This window comes from Lithobates pipiens, unplaced genomic scaffold, assembly GCF_037356315.1.
Source record: "Lithobates pipiens isolate NorthernLeopardFrog02 unplaced genomic scaffold, aLitPip1_a1.2 Scaffold_16, whole genome shotgun sequence".
Classification (NCBI taxonomy): domain Eukaryota; kingdom Metazoa; phylum Chordata; class Amphibia; order Anura; family Ranidae; genus Lithobates; species Lithobates pipiens.
Window position 1 is genome coordinate 127313968 of NW_027507748.1, and position 18358 is coordinate 127332325.

The 18358-nt window shown below is 43.3% G+C and overlaps 1 protein-coding gene across 1 annotated transcript in view; it reads left to right on the top strand.

Moving 5' to 3' along the window:
- Positions 1 to 17838, top strand: part of HIP1 (huntingtin interacting protein 1) — a 174165-nt gene extending 156327 nt beyond the window's left edge. Inside the window, exon 30 of the mRNA XM_077480445.1 lies at positions 16686 to 17838. Within this exon, the coding sequence (XP_077336571.1) occupies positions 16686 to 16696 (11 nt within the window). The 3' untranslated portion in view covers positions 16697 to 17838. The remainder of the gene's footprint in view (positions 1 to 16685) is intronic.
- Positions 17839 to 18358: the final 520 nt, after the last annotated feature.

Consider the following 18358-nt stretch of genomic DNA (forward strand, 5'->3'; position numbering starts at 1 on the left):
TCCCATACTAGGAATGGCGGGAGTCGATCCGAAGATCAGCTGAGGTGTCAACATCGCGGGCTCCCTGGACAGGTAAGTGCCCTAATATTAAAAGTCAGCAGCTACAGTATTTGTAGCTGCTGACTTTTACTTTTTTTTCACCCTGGCTGGACCTCCTCTTTAAGTAATCTTCTCTCAGCATGGCTCCACCCCAGCCTCTAACAGGAAACACTATTTTATCCCACGCACTGCAAGCCTTGCCCGAGCAACAATTGTGTGAAGGTTTCTCTGGCTGATTCTCGCGTGTGCTATATTTTTGATTCCCATGTACCGACTTTGGCTTGTTTTCCTGACCATTCCTGTCTGTTTGTTTCCCTGACTCTGGGGGCCACGACCTGAAGTCAGCTGCAGCCAAGTCCATCCTCACCATCAGAGGCCCTGGTGAAAACCTGCTGGCTCTTAGATTCCGCGCTCTGGGGAATATTATGCTCTAGCTCCCTGTCCAGGACTGTGGCTGAGACCCTGTGTAGCTGCTTCTCAGAACCATCGATCCACTGCAGTTAGCCGTTTTGTACACAACCTCTACGGTGCGCTCCAAGTCACTTGGTTCTGCAGGTGACTTGACAGTTTGCTCGGCCCATGGAACCGGCTGATGTGACTCTACCCACCGATGATCAGCTGTATGCATAGTCCACAGTCTTGAGACCCAGGAATCTAATCAGACCCAGGTGATGCTATTCATTCAGGATCACTTCAGGCCTCCTTAGGACCCCCCGGTTCAGAAACCTCAATCACAATCTGCTGCCATATAGTGATTTCTGGGATGTGTTCTGTAAAAAATCAGCTGAGGTGCTTCCTCTTCACAGGTCCTTTGACTGTGCTATTGACCTTGTTCCTGGAGCAACTCTGAGCAAGGGTCGTACCTACCAACAGAATATGTTGCTGAAAATCTAGAAAAAGGCTTCATCTGGAAATCCTCATCGCCTGTGCTAGCAATGTTCTTTTTTGTTGCCAAGAAAAATGGTACCTTAAGACCCTGCATTGACTATTGAGGCTTAAACGCTGTGGCAATCAAAAATTGATACCCCCTACACTTAATATCTGAACTGTTTGACAGGTTGAAAGGTGCCTCCATTTTTACTAAGCTGTATTTTAGGGGTGCATACAATCTTATCCAGACACGGGAAGGCGATGAATGGAATACTGCATTTAACATTAGAGATGGGAATTGCAAATGCCCTTTGGTCTGTGTAACGCCCCAGCTGTGTTCCAAAACTTTGTCAGTGAAATCTTCAGGGATCTGTTATTTCCATTTGTTGTCATCTATCTGGATGACATTCTCATATTTTCTGAAAACCTGGTTGTTCGTGTCCAGGGAATAATCTGTATGCCAAGTTGGAAAAGTGTTCTTTTGAATGTTCTGAGGTCCAGTTTTTATGATGTTTTGTCTCTAGTTTGGGTCTTCATATGGATCCTGGAAAGGTCTCAGCCATTACTAACTGGCCTCTCCCTGTCAGCCTCAAGGTGACACAACACTTTCTTGGGTTCACAAATGATTACAGGCAGTTTATTAGGAATTACTCTTCCATTGCTATGCCTATTATCATCTTGGCCAAGAAGGGTGCCAAGGTGTGGCCTTCAGAAGCTGTCTTTGCATTTCATGAGTTAAAACACACCTTTGTTTCTGGACATCTCTTGAGGAGACCTAATCCTGGGGATCCATTTTTTATTGAAGTGGATGCTTCTTTGACTGGGGTGGGAGCCGCGCTTCTTCAATCCTCCACGCCCTGAGGAATCTTATGCTCTAGCTACCTGTCCAGGATCTTGACTGTGACCCTGTATAGCTGCTTCTCAGAACCATTGACCCTCAGCAGTCAGCCGTTGGGTGCACACCCTGCGTAGTGTGCTCCAAGTCACTTGGTCCCGCAGGTGACCTGACACCTAAATATAACCCCTTATAGGAGGATCAGAAAGTGATGTCTACATCAGAAATCATTTCAAATAAAGATCCAGATCCCAACAATGGTTGAGACCATGAGGTATGGAGATGGAAAATCCACCATAGAAAAGACAATGTGAATCATCTACACTCTCCGAGGTATTTATTCTTTCTCTACAATGGAATCAAAAACATGGCATATTGTCTCTAAATTGTATGAAGTTATTAGACAGTTGTTTCAACTTTTGGTTAGCCCCATCACAATAATGCTCACCAATCCGAATATGGTGAGGTCTGACAATACATCCTACATACTAGACAGATCAGGCTTTGCATTGAATAACATGTAGCACTACTACTGTAGGCGCACCAGGAAATACTGTCCAGGTCTTTGAAACAAGCACCACAGCCAGGCACACAACAGGCTCATTCACTCTTTCTCCAAAGACCAGTCTAGGGGATGTTATTTTTGTTGTTTTTTATTTTTTGATAACTTGAATAGGGATGAGGGAAGTGGGGGAATACTCCAAGAATAAGAACTATGTACAACTCAGGACTTGGTTTTCCTTAATGAGCAAACTTTAATAGTAGAGCGGGTAGAGCAAAGTCCCTTTAAATAGGAAAGTGTCTGGACAGAGCTCTTCAGGACACCAACCAGTGTCCCCTTTAATAGACACAGAGCTGAGGCTTCCTCATGGCAGCACATGCCTCAGAGGGCAGCATGCCCCCTCAGGCTGGATACCTTCACTCGGGACAAGACCCAGAGCTCTGTGTGCTCTAAGAATAAATACAGTCTCCCAACCCCTTGAAATTTTACACATTTTGTCATGTTACAACCAAAAACATAAATGTATTTTATTCAGATTTTATGTGCTAGACCAACACAAAGTGGCACATAATTGCGAAGTAAAAGGGAAATGATGATTGGTTTCCAATTTTTTTTACAAATAAATATCTAGAAAGAGTGACATGCATTTGTATTCAACTCCCTTTACTCTGACACCCCTAACTAAAATCTTGTGGAACCACTGCCTTCAGAAGTCACCTAACTAGCAAATAGAATCCACCTGTTTGTAATTGAATCTCATTATTAATACAGCTGTTCTGTGAAGCCCTCAGAGGTTTGTTAGAGCACTTTAGTGAACAAAAAGCATTATGAAGGCCAAGGAACACACCAGACAGGTCAGGGATAGAGTTGTGGAGAAGCTGAAAGAAGGGTTAGGTTAAAAAAATATCCCAAACTTTGAACATCTCACAGAGCACTGTTCAATCCATCATCCAAAAATGGAAAGAGTATGGCACAACTGCAAACCTATCAAGACATGACTATCCACCTAAACTGACAGACCGGGCAAGAAGACCATTAATCAGAGAAGCAGCCAAGAGGCCTATAGTAACTCTGTCCAAAGGACAACTAATAGTCATGCATGCCACAAATCTGGCCTTTATGGAAGAGTGACAAGAAGAAAGGTATTGTTGAAAGAAAGCCATAACAAGTCCTGTTTCCAGTTTGTGAGAAGCCATGTGGGGGGGACACATTAAACATGGGGAAGAAGGTGCTCTGGTCAGATCAGACCAAATGTAACTTTCTGGCCTAAAAGCAAAATGCAAAACACTATGTGTGGTGGAAAACTAACACTACATATCACCCTGAACACACCATCCGCACTGTGAAACATAATGGTGGCAGCATCATGTTATGGGGATGCTTTTCTTGACCAGGGACAGGGAGTTGATAGTAAGATGGATGGAGCCAAATACAGAGAAAAGACATGAGACTGGGGTGGAGGTTCACCTTCCAGCAGGACAATGACCCTAAAGATACAGCCAGAGCTACAATGGAATGGTTTAGATCATAGCATGTTCATCTGTTAAAATGGCCCAGTCCAGACCTAAATCCAATTGAGACTCTGTGGCAAGACTTGAAAATTGCTGTTTTTCGCAAATGCTCTGCATCCAATCTGACAGTGCTTGAGCTATTTTGCAAAGAAGAATGGGCAAAAATTTCACTCTCTAGATATGCAAAGCTGGAAGATTCATTCCCCAAAAGACTTTCAGCTGTAATTGCAGTGAAAGGTGGTTCTACAAAGTATTCTACAAAGTATTGACTCAGGGGGGCTAAATACAAATGCGTGCCACACTTTTCAGATATTTGTAAAAAAATAATTTATAATTTTCCTTCCACTTTACAATTATGTGCCACTTTGTGTTGGTCTATCACATAAAATCCCAAAAAAAAAAAAATACACTTACGTCTTTGGTTGGAACATGACAAAATGTGGAAAATGTCAAGGGGTATGAATACTTTTCAAGGCACTGTAGCTCCACACCTATCATCCAGAAATGTTTCAAGTTGCCTGGATAAAGAGTGAGCTATCAGACAGACTAGAAGCAGCAGAACACATAGATCAGGCCTGACTAAACCATTGTACAGCTCACTGAGTACAGTGAGGCAAGCTATGCTTTTATCTTAAAGTGGTTGTAAACCCTTACAAACCACTTTGACCTACATGTATGCCTAGATTAAGGCTTACATGTAGGCCCAAGAAATATCTCCTAAACCTACACGGTTTAGGAGATATTTGCCAAAAGACAGGTACCGCTTCCTACAGAGAATGCGCCATAGACAGCGGCTCGTATGCGTACTAAGCGTGCCACTGTTAACGGCGATGTGCCCCGAGTGGCGGCTCCCGTGCGCATGCGCGGGAGTGACGTCATTGCGGCTCCGTCGAATGACAGCGCCAGAGCAGCGAGACCCACCAAGAAGATGGAGGCTCCGTACACAAGGGGACAGCAGTGACTTCGCTGGCTCCTGTGTCAGGTAAGTGACACATAATGGACTACTATGCGATGCATAGTAGTTCATTATGCTTTACCATTGCAGGGAATCAAACAGGAAGTAAATCCATCAGGGTTTACTTCCTCTTTAACCGACACTACAGCCACACTGACTACACAGTGTGGCAACTAAAATTACCTATCAGAAACGAACACTAAGGCTGGGCTCACACTAGTGTGTATTGGGTGCGGGTTTGTCCGCATCCATTTCGCAAGACAGGAGATTGTGACCGGCTCTCTATGGAGCCGGTTCACATATCTCAATTTCGGCTGCGGAGCGGATTGCACAGTAGTCCTGTGCATCTTTGGCTCTGTTTCAGGGCTGAATTCAGGCAAAATTCAGCCCTGATTTGTCCCTGAAAAGGAGAACAAGGACGAATTGAACCCCTGCTGTGAGCCGCATCCTGCAGCAATGTGAACCCAGCCTAACACTTACCTAACCTAGCACCTATCTAGGAGGGTGCTACAAACATATACAACATTACTGGTGTTGCAGTAAATATGTATAATGTCTAATTGGAAACTTTTCCCCAATTGTCAAAGACTCAACCTCTTTACTTATTTTATGTGTTTTGTAATATCTGTAATATTTTGTAACAACTCCTCAGCAGTATGAACCAATTGTTGACAACCATTTTTCACATCTCCTGTCATCATAAAGTACATAGTTACTGAGAGATAACAAATAACCCAGTGTGGGGACTTGTGTAGCACATCGTACAGTTGCTTATCTGAGAAAAGAACAGGAAAGTTCTTAATCTTAACAATATTTTGATATTTTTTTAAGCTGCTACAAATGTGACATAATTGTCACTATTCTGTTTTAATTTACATATTTGCTAGATTTCATAAAGACTGGTGCACACGGATTTTGAGAACATGTCTTGCATGCATTCTAAAAGTGGCTCACTGGGGGTCCAAATTCATGTACCTGTCTAGAATGTGTACTCAAATTGGCCCATGCTGCGCCACTATTAGAACGCATGGGGGGACACTTTTTCAAAATCTTTCTCTGTGTGCCCAAAGAAAGTTGGGCTTACCTAGCCACTACTTTTGTTAAATACAAGCTGTCAAGTATTTTATTTTGAACTTGGAGTAGGTGTTGCGCCACAACGTAGAAGTGGAGCAAATTAGAACTTCCTGAACTTGGTGCACAAGTTGCTGTCAGTAGCAAAACTGTCTCAAAGCATTTAACACCAGAAAAGCATTGCAGCAGCTTGTTTGAATTCCCCCCCACCCTCCCCATGATGTCTTCTCTTAAATAATAAAACCTTCCCGCTCTTCTCTACACTTCCTTTATCTCTCCCCATTGCCCAGTATGGAAAGGTCCTTTCCTTTAATCTTTCCTATATGGTAACACACTCTAAAAACTCACCATAAAATCAAACAGTTCTTTAATTGAACAATTTCTCCTGACACTGGTAAATTTGTATACTGGTATAGCTCTATCTGTGTGCTCAGGATGACAGCTTTGTGCTATTAATGTGGAATTCTCAGCTTATGGCTTATGAAAAGTTTTAGTATAAACAATGCTTTTAGCTATATCACCTTCCAATGTTATATCTAAAAAGCTAATGAGTTTATCATTACACTCATAGAGAAAATTGTAGATTTACTTCATTGCACTTGCACAATTCTAAAAAATCATCTAAACATTTATGGTCCTGATACTAGTTCTTATTTTTTATTTCCGAAACCGAGCATTTACCCAAGTACTTGTACTCGGGTAAATCCTCTGATTCTTGATCCAATACCTGGGCAGTCAGGGGTGATCGGTGCCGCGCTGGGGGTGTTACAAGCACTGATCCCCCTGTATAGATTTCAATATATCCTCTGATAGCCACTTCTCCTCCTCTCCATCCCGCGGCAGTCAGATGCTTTATTGAAATCTATACAAGGGGATCGTAGTTTGGAACTCCTCCCACCGCCTCACCAATCACCCCTGACTGTCCCTGTATCCTCTTCCAGTCCCCCCTCTGTGTCTTCCTCTTGCTCCTGTCCCCCCTCCATGCTCCTCCGTGCAGGTGTCCCCCCCTCCGTGTTCTTGTCCTCCCTCCATGCTCCTCTGTGCTGCTGTCCCCCCTCTGTGCTGCTGTTGCCCCTCCATGCTCCTCCGTGCTGGTGTCCCCCCTCCGTGTTCCTGTCCCCCCTCCATGCTCCTCCATGCTGCTGTCCCCCCTCTGTGCTGCTGTTCCCCCTCCATGTTCCTGTACCTCCTCCGTGCTGCTGCCCCCCCTCCATGCTAAGCTCTGGTCTCCCCTTTGTCCTTGACAAGTCAGGATAAAGAGCGGAATCCGGTAAATCTATAATTTTCCTACTCTGAATGAACAGGGTCAATGATCTGTTAATACCCCTGATATCCCTCCAACAGGGCTGATAAAACATAAATAAAGAATTGTAATAAATATTTAAAAAGTTAAATTGTAAAAAAAAAAAGAAAAACACACTGACATCGTCCCCTCCCCCCCCCCCCCCCCCACAAAAAAAAATGTAAAAGAATTATGAAAAAAATAATAAATTGTAATAAAATAAAAATGTAAAAAACAAAACAAAAAAAACAACTGTAAGTCAACGCGTCATCAGTGCTGCATATAAGTGCCACTGTCACATGACAATAAAAAAAAATATCGGTAATCAGTATCGGCAAGTACTTGAAAAAAGTATCGGTACCTGTACTCGGTCTTCAAAAAGTAGTATCAGGACAACCATAATGGTAACCATTTCAAACTAACAGAAGATCATCAATGAGGAGTTTAGTATTTTTTCTGAGAATAATCCCTTTAAAGCGCTCATTATCTGGTATAGTAGATGACAGACTCATGAGCGCATATCAGTGAAGGAGAAAATTTTTATAACAGACTATGAAAAAGTTTTGTTTTGTTTTTTCTAAATTCTCGGCTATTATCAGTTTATTTAGCAAAAAAATAAAAAACCCAGTGGTGAATAAATACCATCAAAAGAAAGATCTATTTGTGTGAAAAAAAACAATATAAAAATTTTGTTTGGGTACAGTGTTGCATGGCCGTGCAGTTGTCATTCAAAGTGTGACAGCACTGAAAGCTGAAAATTGGCCTGGGCAGGAAGGGGGTATAAGTGGCCAGTAGGCGAGTGGTTAAAGTACATTGTTTGTCTATTGTGACAAAAGGCAGGCCACACACGGTATGAATACCATGGGTTGCAGGAAAGAAATTTGCACGATTCCCCCATCAAAATAGACAGTACTCACAGGGGAACGGCACTGATTGTTTAGGAAAAACCCAACAGGCTAGTTGTACACAAGTCTACCGATGGATCAACCTGTGTACAACCAGCTAGCACAAACAAGAGTCGAAGCTCAGAGCGTTCAGCAGGGTCCCAGCAAATTTCGATCCATGTATGACTGGCTTTAGATGAGGCTCAGATCACATTTTATGGCAAATTACTGCACTATTTTTTATTGCCATTGTAAATCTACAATTTACCCCATGAGTGAAATGATAAGCTCCAGTGGCGGCCCATCCATTAACCGCTGCCGAGACGACATCGCGCTTTGTGATCAGCGAGTCTATGAGACTCGCCTGATCACAGATCGGAGTAAGGGGTCGATCCCGACCCCTTACCACATGATCAGCCGTCAGCCAATGACAGCTGATCATGTGATGACAACAGAGTCGGTAATCGGCTATTTTTCAGCGTGAGGAGAAAAAAAAGCCGATCACCGGCGGCTGTGAGAGGGACTTCAGTCGCGATCATGGCGAGCTGGTGCCAGCTCATCAGTGCCCACCTGCCCCCTGTCAGTGCCACCTAAGGAAGGGCAAAAGTGCCACCCATCTGTGCCACCCATTAGTGCCCATAGTGCCACCCATCAGTGCCCACAGTGCCACCTATCGGTGCCCACAATCTGCCTCAACAACATTGCTGCACCTCAGTGCCACATATCCGTGCCCATCAGTGTCATCTACCAGTGCCCATCAGTGCCCAGCAGTGCCACCTATCAGTGCCCATCAGTCCCATCTATAAGTGGTACCTATCAGTGCCCATTAGTGCCACCCATCAGTGATACCCATCCATGCCACCCATCAGTGCCATCTTATCTGTGCCCATCTTTGCCCATCAGTGCCGCCTTATCTGTGCCTATCGGTGCCACCTTATCTGTGCCTATCGGTGCCTACCAATGCAGCCTATCAGTGCCCACCAGTGCAGCGTATCAGTGCCCACCAGTGCCGCCTCATCAGCGCATTTCAATGATGGAGAAAAATGACCTGTTTGCAAAATTTTATAACAAACTATTAAACATGATTTTTTTTTTCTTTTTTTTAGTTTGCATTTTTTTTGTTTGTTTAGCAAAAAATAAAACTCGCAGCTGTGATTAAATACCACCAAAAGAAAGCTCTATTTGTGGGGAAAAAATGATAAAAATTTAATTTGGGTACAGTGTTGTATGACTGTGCAATTGTCATTCAAAGTGCATCAGCGCTGAAAGCTGAAAATTGGTCTGGGCAGGAGGGGGGTTTAAGTGCCCAGTAAGCAAGTGGTTAAGAGAGCAGAGGCCCCCCCCCCCCCCCAGGTGCCGGACGCATGGATGGGGTTTTTTATTTTTTTGAAGCACAAGATTAGACCTGGGGGCTTGGGAGCAGAGCACTTATGAGTTTATCAGTGACGGCTGGTGGGCAAAAAGTTTGGAGGGTGGCAAACAGACCTAGCCCCCGCACTAGCGGGGGCCACCTAGTGCGGGGGCCAGGTCTGTTTGCCACCCTCCAAACTTTTTGCCCACCAGCCGTCACTGATAAACTCCTTTATTCTTAGATATACATTGGAAGGTGATGTAGCTACAGGAACTGTTTATACTAAAACTTTTCATAAGCCATGTGCTGGAAATTCCACACACAAAGAGAAATATTCCAGTAGGTGAATTCACCTGTGCCAGAGGAAATTGTTCAGCTAAATAACTGTTTGATTAGAGTGTTTTACCGTACAGGAAAGATCAAAGTTTATGATAAAGCTTCACCTTGAAAAACAACCCATTCTGTTTAAAATAGAGATGAAAGGTAAACATATTGTGTATAGACACTATAAATACCTTTCTTTTTTTTTTGCTTTTTTATGTGATCACGTTTCCTCTGTTCTCAGCTGCATAAGAGCTGAGGGGAGGAGAAGCAGCAACAGTACACCGAGCTAACCAGTGAATGGCTGTGCAGGGTGGGTGACAGGACAAGTCTGATCATTGGGGGAGAGCAGGCTGAGTTCCCAACATAGCTAGAGAACTGATGACAGTGTGTTCTCCTGCTAAGGCTCCATTTACATTTGGCGTTTTGGGATCTCAAACAGAATCGCTGCGATACTGCCCACAATCTCAAATCGCACTGCAATTGCAAAACGCACGTTCGGGTTCCTAAACATGGTGCAGTTTTGCTGCGACTATCGCGCTGCAATCATGACAAACCGCAAAGTATGAAGCTTGTCACCCAAAAGAAGCCCCTGCTCCTTTTTGAGCGAAAAGCTTTCCTTGTTGCAAATTTCTGTGATTTATTGTATAATAATCATGGCATAACTGCTCTGCGTTTTAGGTGCCATTAAAAATGAATGGCACCCGAACATGCGTTTTGCGATTTTAGTACAATTTGAGATCGCAGGCAGAATCACAGCGATTCTGTTTGAGATACCAAAACTCCAAATGTAAAAAGCAGCCTAAGTGTGGTCAATTTTTAATAGGAAAGTAGAGTACAGGCAGGAACACCAGGGATTTCACACAAAGGAATCAATACAAAGACAACGGGATACTTTCTCATACAAGTACATGGTACAGCAGGCACATATCAGGAATATGAAGTGCTGGGTTTACATATTCTTTAAAGGAAAGGGACTATCCATATTGGGTAACAGAGAGAGGTAATTGCTTTAGCCGCATTAGGACCAGTCCACACACATATACTGCGGCAGGGCGGCCCTTCAGAGTGAAATTTTTTGTCTTTCAGGTTGGAGGATGCGCATGAACTTGATGTCCACAGGGACCCATCGAGACCTGCCAATCTCCTTCACTGATGTGCGCTGATGAATGAGGCTGCATTGAGGGGCACTGATAGGCTGCACTGATGGGCATTGATAGGCACTGATGAGGTGGCGCTGATGGGCTCTGATAGGTGGCACTGATAGGCAGTACTGATAGGTGACACGGATGATGAGGCACTGATGGGTACTAATAGGAGTCACTGATTGGCAGTACTGGTGGGCAGTGATTGGCAGTAATGGCGGGCACTGATTGCAGTACTGGTGTGCACTGATTAGCAGCACTCATTGGCACTGAGGGGACTGATGTCCCTGTAACAGAAGCCGGTTACGGTCTTCTGCCTTCTCTCTCGCGCTGAGGGAAAAAAAGCCGATTTACTTCAGTGATCAGCCGTCATTGGCTGACAGCTGATCATGTGTTAAAGGGCTGTGATTGGCCCTTTACCCTGTTCTGTGATCAGCCAAATCCGAAGGACTTGAGGACCACAGAGCGCGCTGAGCAGAGTGATCACAGGAAGACGTCTATTGACGCCCTCCCGACACTGGAAGCCCGCGCTGTAGCCGTCTTTCGGCTATAGCCTGGGCGGAAAGTGGTTAAGAAAATACACCATGGGGGTGATTTACCAAAACCAGTGCACTCAGAATCTGGTGCAGCTGTGTATGGTAGTCAATCGGCTTCCAACTTCAGCTTGTTCAATTAGGCTTTGACAATAAAACCTGGAAGTTGATCGGTTTCAATGTGGAGCAGCACCAGATTTTGCAATATCCAGTTTTAGTATCTAAAAATTACCTGTCATGTTTGTAACTACTTACTTGGCACAATATCAAAATTTTGTTAAGATTATTAAACACAACCTTCCTGTTCTTTTCTCAGATAAGCAATTGTATGATGTTCTACACAAGGGGTGTCGCTTTTCTAGTAGGAAAGCCCTCCATGCTCCCAACCTGTTTTTTTTTTTTGTTTTGTTTTTTGTTATAGTCTACTTACTATATATCTGAGGACAGGAAACATCAAACCTGGTTGTTAACAATTGGTTCATTCTGTTGTGGTGTTGTTACTTGCAGATATTACAAAATACATAATATAAGGGCTTTTTTTCAGCGGGAAGGCGGGGGAACGCAGTTCCAGCACCTCCAGCACTGACTGTATGTAATGGCGAGAAAAGCTGGGGTCTGCTGCCGGGTCTATCGATTGGGGGATCTATTTTGGTTAGAGGGGTCTATTTTTGCAGGGGGGGGTCTATTGTTGCTGAGGAGGTCTAATGTTGTCGGTGGGGGCTGGGTCTTAAATTGCTGGGGGGGGGGGCAGATGTTGCTGGGAGAGATCTACTGTTGAGGGAAGGATCTATTGTTGTTGACTGATGGAGAGTCTATTGATGCTGGCTGAGGGAGATCTGTTGTTTGCTGCCAATAGTCTATTGTTAGTAGAGAGGAAATGTTGTTGCGTATGATCCATTGTTGGTAGGGGGATCTATTGTTGCTGGCGTGGGGCTCTTTTGTTAATGGCTGCAGGGGATCCATTTTACTGCTTTTCTTGCTATCATTACCAAATTCCATACAAATTACTGAGCACCACAAAATTATACGTGGCTCTGTATTCTTTAAAAGGTGCGGTACTGGGAGGTGGGTAGGGGGTGGAACCAAGGAATAGGGCTCGAGGTGGGTAGGGGCGGAGACAATGGATGTCTCGGAAAGGGGGAGTTCCTGCACCTATTCTCTGAGTAAAAAAGCCCTTGCTTATAAGGGTTAAGTTTAGGTTGCTGTATTGAATGGTTTTATTGGCTTGTGTTCATTTTTAACCACTTGCCGACCGCCGCACGACGATGTACGTCGACAGAATGGCACGGGCAGGCATATGGGCGTACCTGTACGTCCCTGCCTTCCCGCGGGTGGGGGGCCCGATCGGGCCCCCCCCCCCCGGTGCCTGCGGCGGTCGGTATTCGTTCGGGAGCGATCCGGGATGAGGGGGCGGCCATTCATTCATGGCCACCCCCTCGCGATCGCTCCCGACGAATGGAAATCCTTCGTGACATCACTTCCTCTCCTGTAATGTAAACACAGGAGAGGAAGTGATGTAATCTCTCCTCTGTGTCGGTATTTTTCGTTCCGACACCGAGGAGAGAGGATCGGTGAGTTGCACCAACACGACACTTCACAGTAGAACATGCCAGGCACACTCACACCCCCCCTTTACCCCCCGATCACCCCCCCAATTACCCCTGCCCCCCCAGTCACAGTGACACCAATGCATTTATTTTAATTTTTTTTGCATTGGTGTCATTTGTGACTGTAATAACTGTTAGGGCAGTTAGGGTTAGCCCCCTTTAGTTCTAATGTACCCCCCTAACCCCCCCCAATAAAGGTTTAACCCCGTGATCACCCCCCGTCGCCAGTGTCACTAAGGCTGGGTTCACATTGCAGCGGTTTATGAGAACGGATGTGATTCGCACCGCACTGCAGTGCAAATCACATCCGATCTCTGCGATTCGAGTTCAGCCATTCGCCGCACCCGCCGCAAATTCGCACGGGACCCTTTTTTTGGTCCGCAGCAGAATCGGATCGCATGGGTGTTCACACCATGCGATCCGAGTTTGCAGATCGCACTGCGATATGCGAACTGATCTGGGGGTGTCATTAACATTTCACTGACACTCCCAGCAGTTCGCATAGGGCAGTGTGAACTGCCGCCGGGAGGCATGCGATGCAGGAACCCGCCGTGGATTCGTGGCGTTCCCGCATCGCTCCAGTGTGAACCCAGCCTAATAAGCGATCGTTTTTCTGATCGTTGTATTAGTGTCACAGGTGACGCTAGTTAGGCAGGTAGGTATTTAGGTTCGCCGCAGCTTTTTATAGCGCCAGGGACCCCCATATACTACCGCATAAAGCCCCCTGATTGCCCCCTAGTTAACCCTTTCACCAGTGATCACCATATAACTGTTACAGGTGACGCTGGTTGGTTAGTTTTTTTTTATAGTTTCAGGGCACCCGCCATTTATTACCTAGTCTCACTAGTGTACCCCTAAATTTAGGGGTGTCTACTTTCCAAAATGGGGTCATTTGGGGGGGGGTTTGTGCCATCTTGGCATTTTATGGCCTTCAAAACTGTAACGCCCTTAGAAAGCCTGAAGGCGGTGCTTGGTTTTCGGGGCCCCGTACGCGGCTAGGCTCCCAAAAAGTCCCACATATGTGGTATCCCCGTACTCAGGAGAAGCAGCAGAATTTATTTTGGGGTGTCATTTCACATATGCCCATAGCATGTGTGAGCAATATATCATTTAGTGACAACTTTGTGTAAAAAAAAAAAAAAAATTTTTTTTTGTCATTATTTAATCGCTTGAGGCAAAAAAATAAAATATTCAATGGGCTCAACATGCCACTTATCAATTTCCTTAGGGGGTCTACTTTCCAAAATGGGGTCATTTGGGGGGGGTTTTGTACTGCCCTGCCATTTTAGCACCTCAAGAAATGAGATAGGCAGTCGTAAACTAAAAGCTGCGTAAATTCCAGAAAACGTACCTTAGTTTGTAGATGTGACAACTTTTGCGCAAACCAATAAATATACAGTTATTGACTTATTTTTTACCAAAGACATGTGGCTGAATACATTTTGGCCTAAATGTATGACTAAAATTGAGTTTATTGGATTTTTCTAATAACAAAAAGTAGAAAATATCATTTGTTTTCAAAATTTGCGGTCTTTTTACGTTTATATCGCAAAAAATAAAAATCGCAGAGTCAGTCAAATACCTTTAAAAGAAAGCTCTATTTGTGGAAAGAAAAGGACGCAAATTTCGTTTGGGTACAACATTGCATGACCGCGCAATTACCAGTTAAAGCAGCGCAGTGCCAAAGTGTAAAAAGACCTCTGGTCATTTACCAGCAAAATGGTCCGGTCTGAAAGTGGTTAAGCCTTTTCCTTGCTCACGTATCTTTTTTTGCCACTTTTTCTTTGCATGTTATTTGTGATCACGTTTAATTGGCATAGATTGTAATCCTGCCTGCTGTTTTCTGGTCAGGGATGTATTTAATGGAGTACTGCAGATCTAAGCGGGTAGATATGACTGGGGCTAAACTGTCTGAAATGCTTCGGCTCCACTGTGGGGCTGTATTTCAGGCTTATGTAATTTTATATTTATGTTTTATTCTGAAACTTCACTGTGATGCAGACTTTTTATAATAGATGTACTGAAGTCAAGGAAGCAGAATCTTGAGTCGTGCACCTGTGCCTCGCAGTCAGACTGGTACCTTTTTTTGATCTCTATGTGTCAACCAAAAAAGCCTAGTTTTAGCCACAAGATGTCCTTCATCCTCAAAACTGAATGACGCCCAGCCCCATTTAACCCAAAAGCCTGAAGACAAGTGCAGGGTGGATCCTGCATTGACATACAATAATGCAGGACACAGAGCTGAAGTGTCATAATGTTTCTTTTTACTGGAAAGAGAATAGCCTACAGTAAAAAAATAAAAAATACCGGTGTTATGGCAGCTAGCTAGCCATAAACCAGGTATTTTCTCCTTTAAAAGTTTTTTTTTTTGCCAATTGTACATACATGTCTAGAAATATAACAATGCATGGTACAGTTTGGAGTGTATAAAACAATATATCATTTCAGACCAGAAATGAAAATCCACTCATCTATATGGCTTATTTCAATCATATTTTTTTTTTTTTGGAAGATTCAAAAAACATTAGTAACATGTTCTCATTTAAGTAAGTCAACAAAAAACCGAGAGCAACCTCCTTCATAAACTCTTGTACTGTGTGCTGCTCTCCATTCATCACCAAGATCTCTCAGTTATCTCTTACAATGTGTACCACTCCCACCTTCTATTGTCACAAAAGAATCCTGTTAAATGTCAGTTTGCACAGTATCCCTAGATTCAATCTATTTTCCCCAAACTTTATTAAACTTCTTAGGACAGCCCCTGGAATCGTACGTTATTTTATACATGGTGACATTGGCATTGACCAGGCTTTTCCAGGCGGTCAATGCGAGAGGATCCCTTTTAATCCAGTTAAGAGCAGTGCCATTTCTAATATAGTAAAACAGTAGTCTTATGCCCCATACACACGGTCGGAAATTCAGACGAAAAAAGTCTGATCGGATTATGTTGTCGGAAAATCCGATCATGTGTGGGCTCTATCGGACTTTTTCTGTTGGAATTTCCAACGGAAAAGCTTTGAGAGCTGGATCTAAAATTTTCCAACAACAAAATCCAATTGGACTTTTTCCGATCATGTGTAGAGAATTCCAACACACAGTGTCATGCATGCTCAGAAATAAATTGGAGACGAAAGCTATTGGCTACTGGCCTCTACGTAGTCCCGTCGTATGTTTTGACGTCACCTCGTTCCGAAAGATCGGATTTTCCGACAACTTTGTGTGACCGTGTATTTGCAAGACAAGTTTTTGGACAAAATCTGTTGGAAAAAATACAACAGATTATGTGGTTGGAATGTCCGACCGTGTGTATGGGGCATAAGTAATAATCTCATATTGTTGCTGATAACCTTATCTTCTATTACTCTCAGCAGTCCCAACAGCAGATGTTCAGTAAATCGAATGTGTCAGCAATGAATTGGGTCACTTGCGACCACAGTGGTCGTATTCTATTAGAGTCCCTTACCATATGAATAAGATGTGTCATAATGTTAGTGCTGCTCTTTGGTTCATGAGAGACTGCCCAGCTCCAGAGAAATGGACAACAACAAGGGGACTTCACCTCATGTAACTGGCATGTGCATATTGATGCAGGAGGGGACTCCGGGGGGTAGGGAATAGGGGCTGGTGCCTAAGATTGGGCTTTAATACCTATGCACCTATTTTGTGTGAATGAAGGAGAAAATTATCATGAGATAAAATAATCAATGCGGGTAAAATAATTCCATTAAAAAACTGACTTATTTTACTTGATTTTATTCTGTTTATTTTTTTCATTTTAGATGCCGAATAAAGTGCGATGACACGTCCTCTCACAATACTGAATGCACACACAGCGGATAACTCAGAAAGCACACGTCTATGGCATTCAATTCAACTCTCCTCAACACAGCCAGGACTGGCCAGGTCTAGCTGGCACTGAGTATTTCCAATGGGCTACAGAAAAGCAGAAAGACAGTTCTAAAGGAGCACCACTGGTGCACAAAAGGTAGCTGAGATCTGGCCAAACTTTTATACTGCCTCTCATGGCCAACCATCATTCACCATCAGTTCCTGGAGGCCTAAAACCCATTTAGTCTCTTGTGTCTTATAGTTTAGGATCACACACAGGGGGGCAGTGCAAACCTAAACATGTGTGAAATGGTCGCCATAGGCTTTGACTGGCTGCTTTACAGGATCACAGAGGTGCTTGATAGCAGCATCCAAAGCAACTCCACGTTGAATGACTAGGAGCACCATTAAGCTTCTATGATATATAAAGGAAAATTGCTGCAGCTCTTATAATCCAGTAATATTTAAATTAGCTTATGATGAAAATGGACAATAACACTTGCCTTATAGGATGGTGGCCAAGAGTACAGCCGTTAGAGGATGACGTTTCCATGGGAACAATTATAGTTCTGGTGCTCTGAACATAAACACAAAGCTGAACCATCACTTTGGATGCATATTAATCAAATTACTGATGAAAGTAAACATTTAGAAATGTTTGGAAGATGAGAATATTACGCTGCCTTCATGTGCAGTCCAGATTGCAGTGATAATAGAAGGGATGAAACACTCTTATGATCTGTGTTTATGCAATAAATGTATGGCAATATTGGAATTACACATATTTAAATCCCAGATATGAAGTTTTGCCTAGAAATCATATGATTTACAACAAAGCTCAATTGGAATTTCTCCAGTGGTTGGTGCTGCCTGGGTTTTCCTCCCGGGTTCTTTCATTTCCTGCTCTGCCATCCAGGATGCAGAAAGATGGGATACTTGGCTTTACTCAAGCCTCTACTAAATCCGAACACACTGTGAGATAACAGAAGGCACATTACATAGGCCATGATGTTATAATGACTTCACACATGTGACATTACATGTGCCACTTGTAGATGTCACTATTGCATTTACACCAATAAAAACTCATGTTTTTTCATGGTTCTTTTTTGTAATCTGATTGTGTTTTTTATGATTAAGACTGTTTTAATAAAAGTGTGAAAAATTGTATTTGGCACCCTCTTACACAGAGGACCATAAAGTAATAATCTGAATAGTGAGTTTATATCTCAGCCCATTAACCACTTGACCTCCACAATGTTTTACCCCCTTCATGGCCAGGGCATTTTTTGCTATTCAGGACTGTGCTACTTTAACTGATAATTGCTTGGTCATGCAACACTGTACCCAAGTGATAAACATCATAGTACTGAAAATGTAAAAAATAAACATGTCTTTAAGTTCTGTTAACACATTTTGCAAACAAATAATCATATATTTAGGCCAAAATGTAGTCTGCTACATTTCTTTGTTAAAAATAATCCAAATCTGTGTATATTATTTAGTCTGTGTAAACGTTATAAAGTCTGCAAACTATTTTGTATATATGTGTATATGTATATATATATATATATATATATTTGAAAATTTGATGAATCCTGATGTACTGACGACCTCACAATTC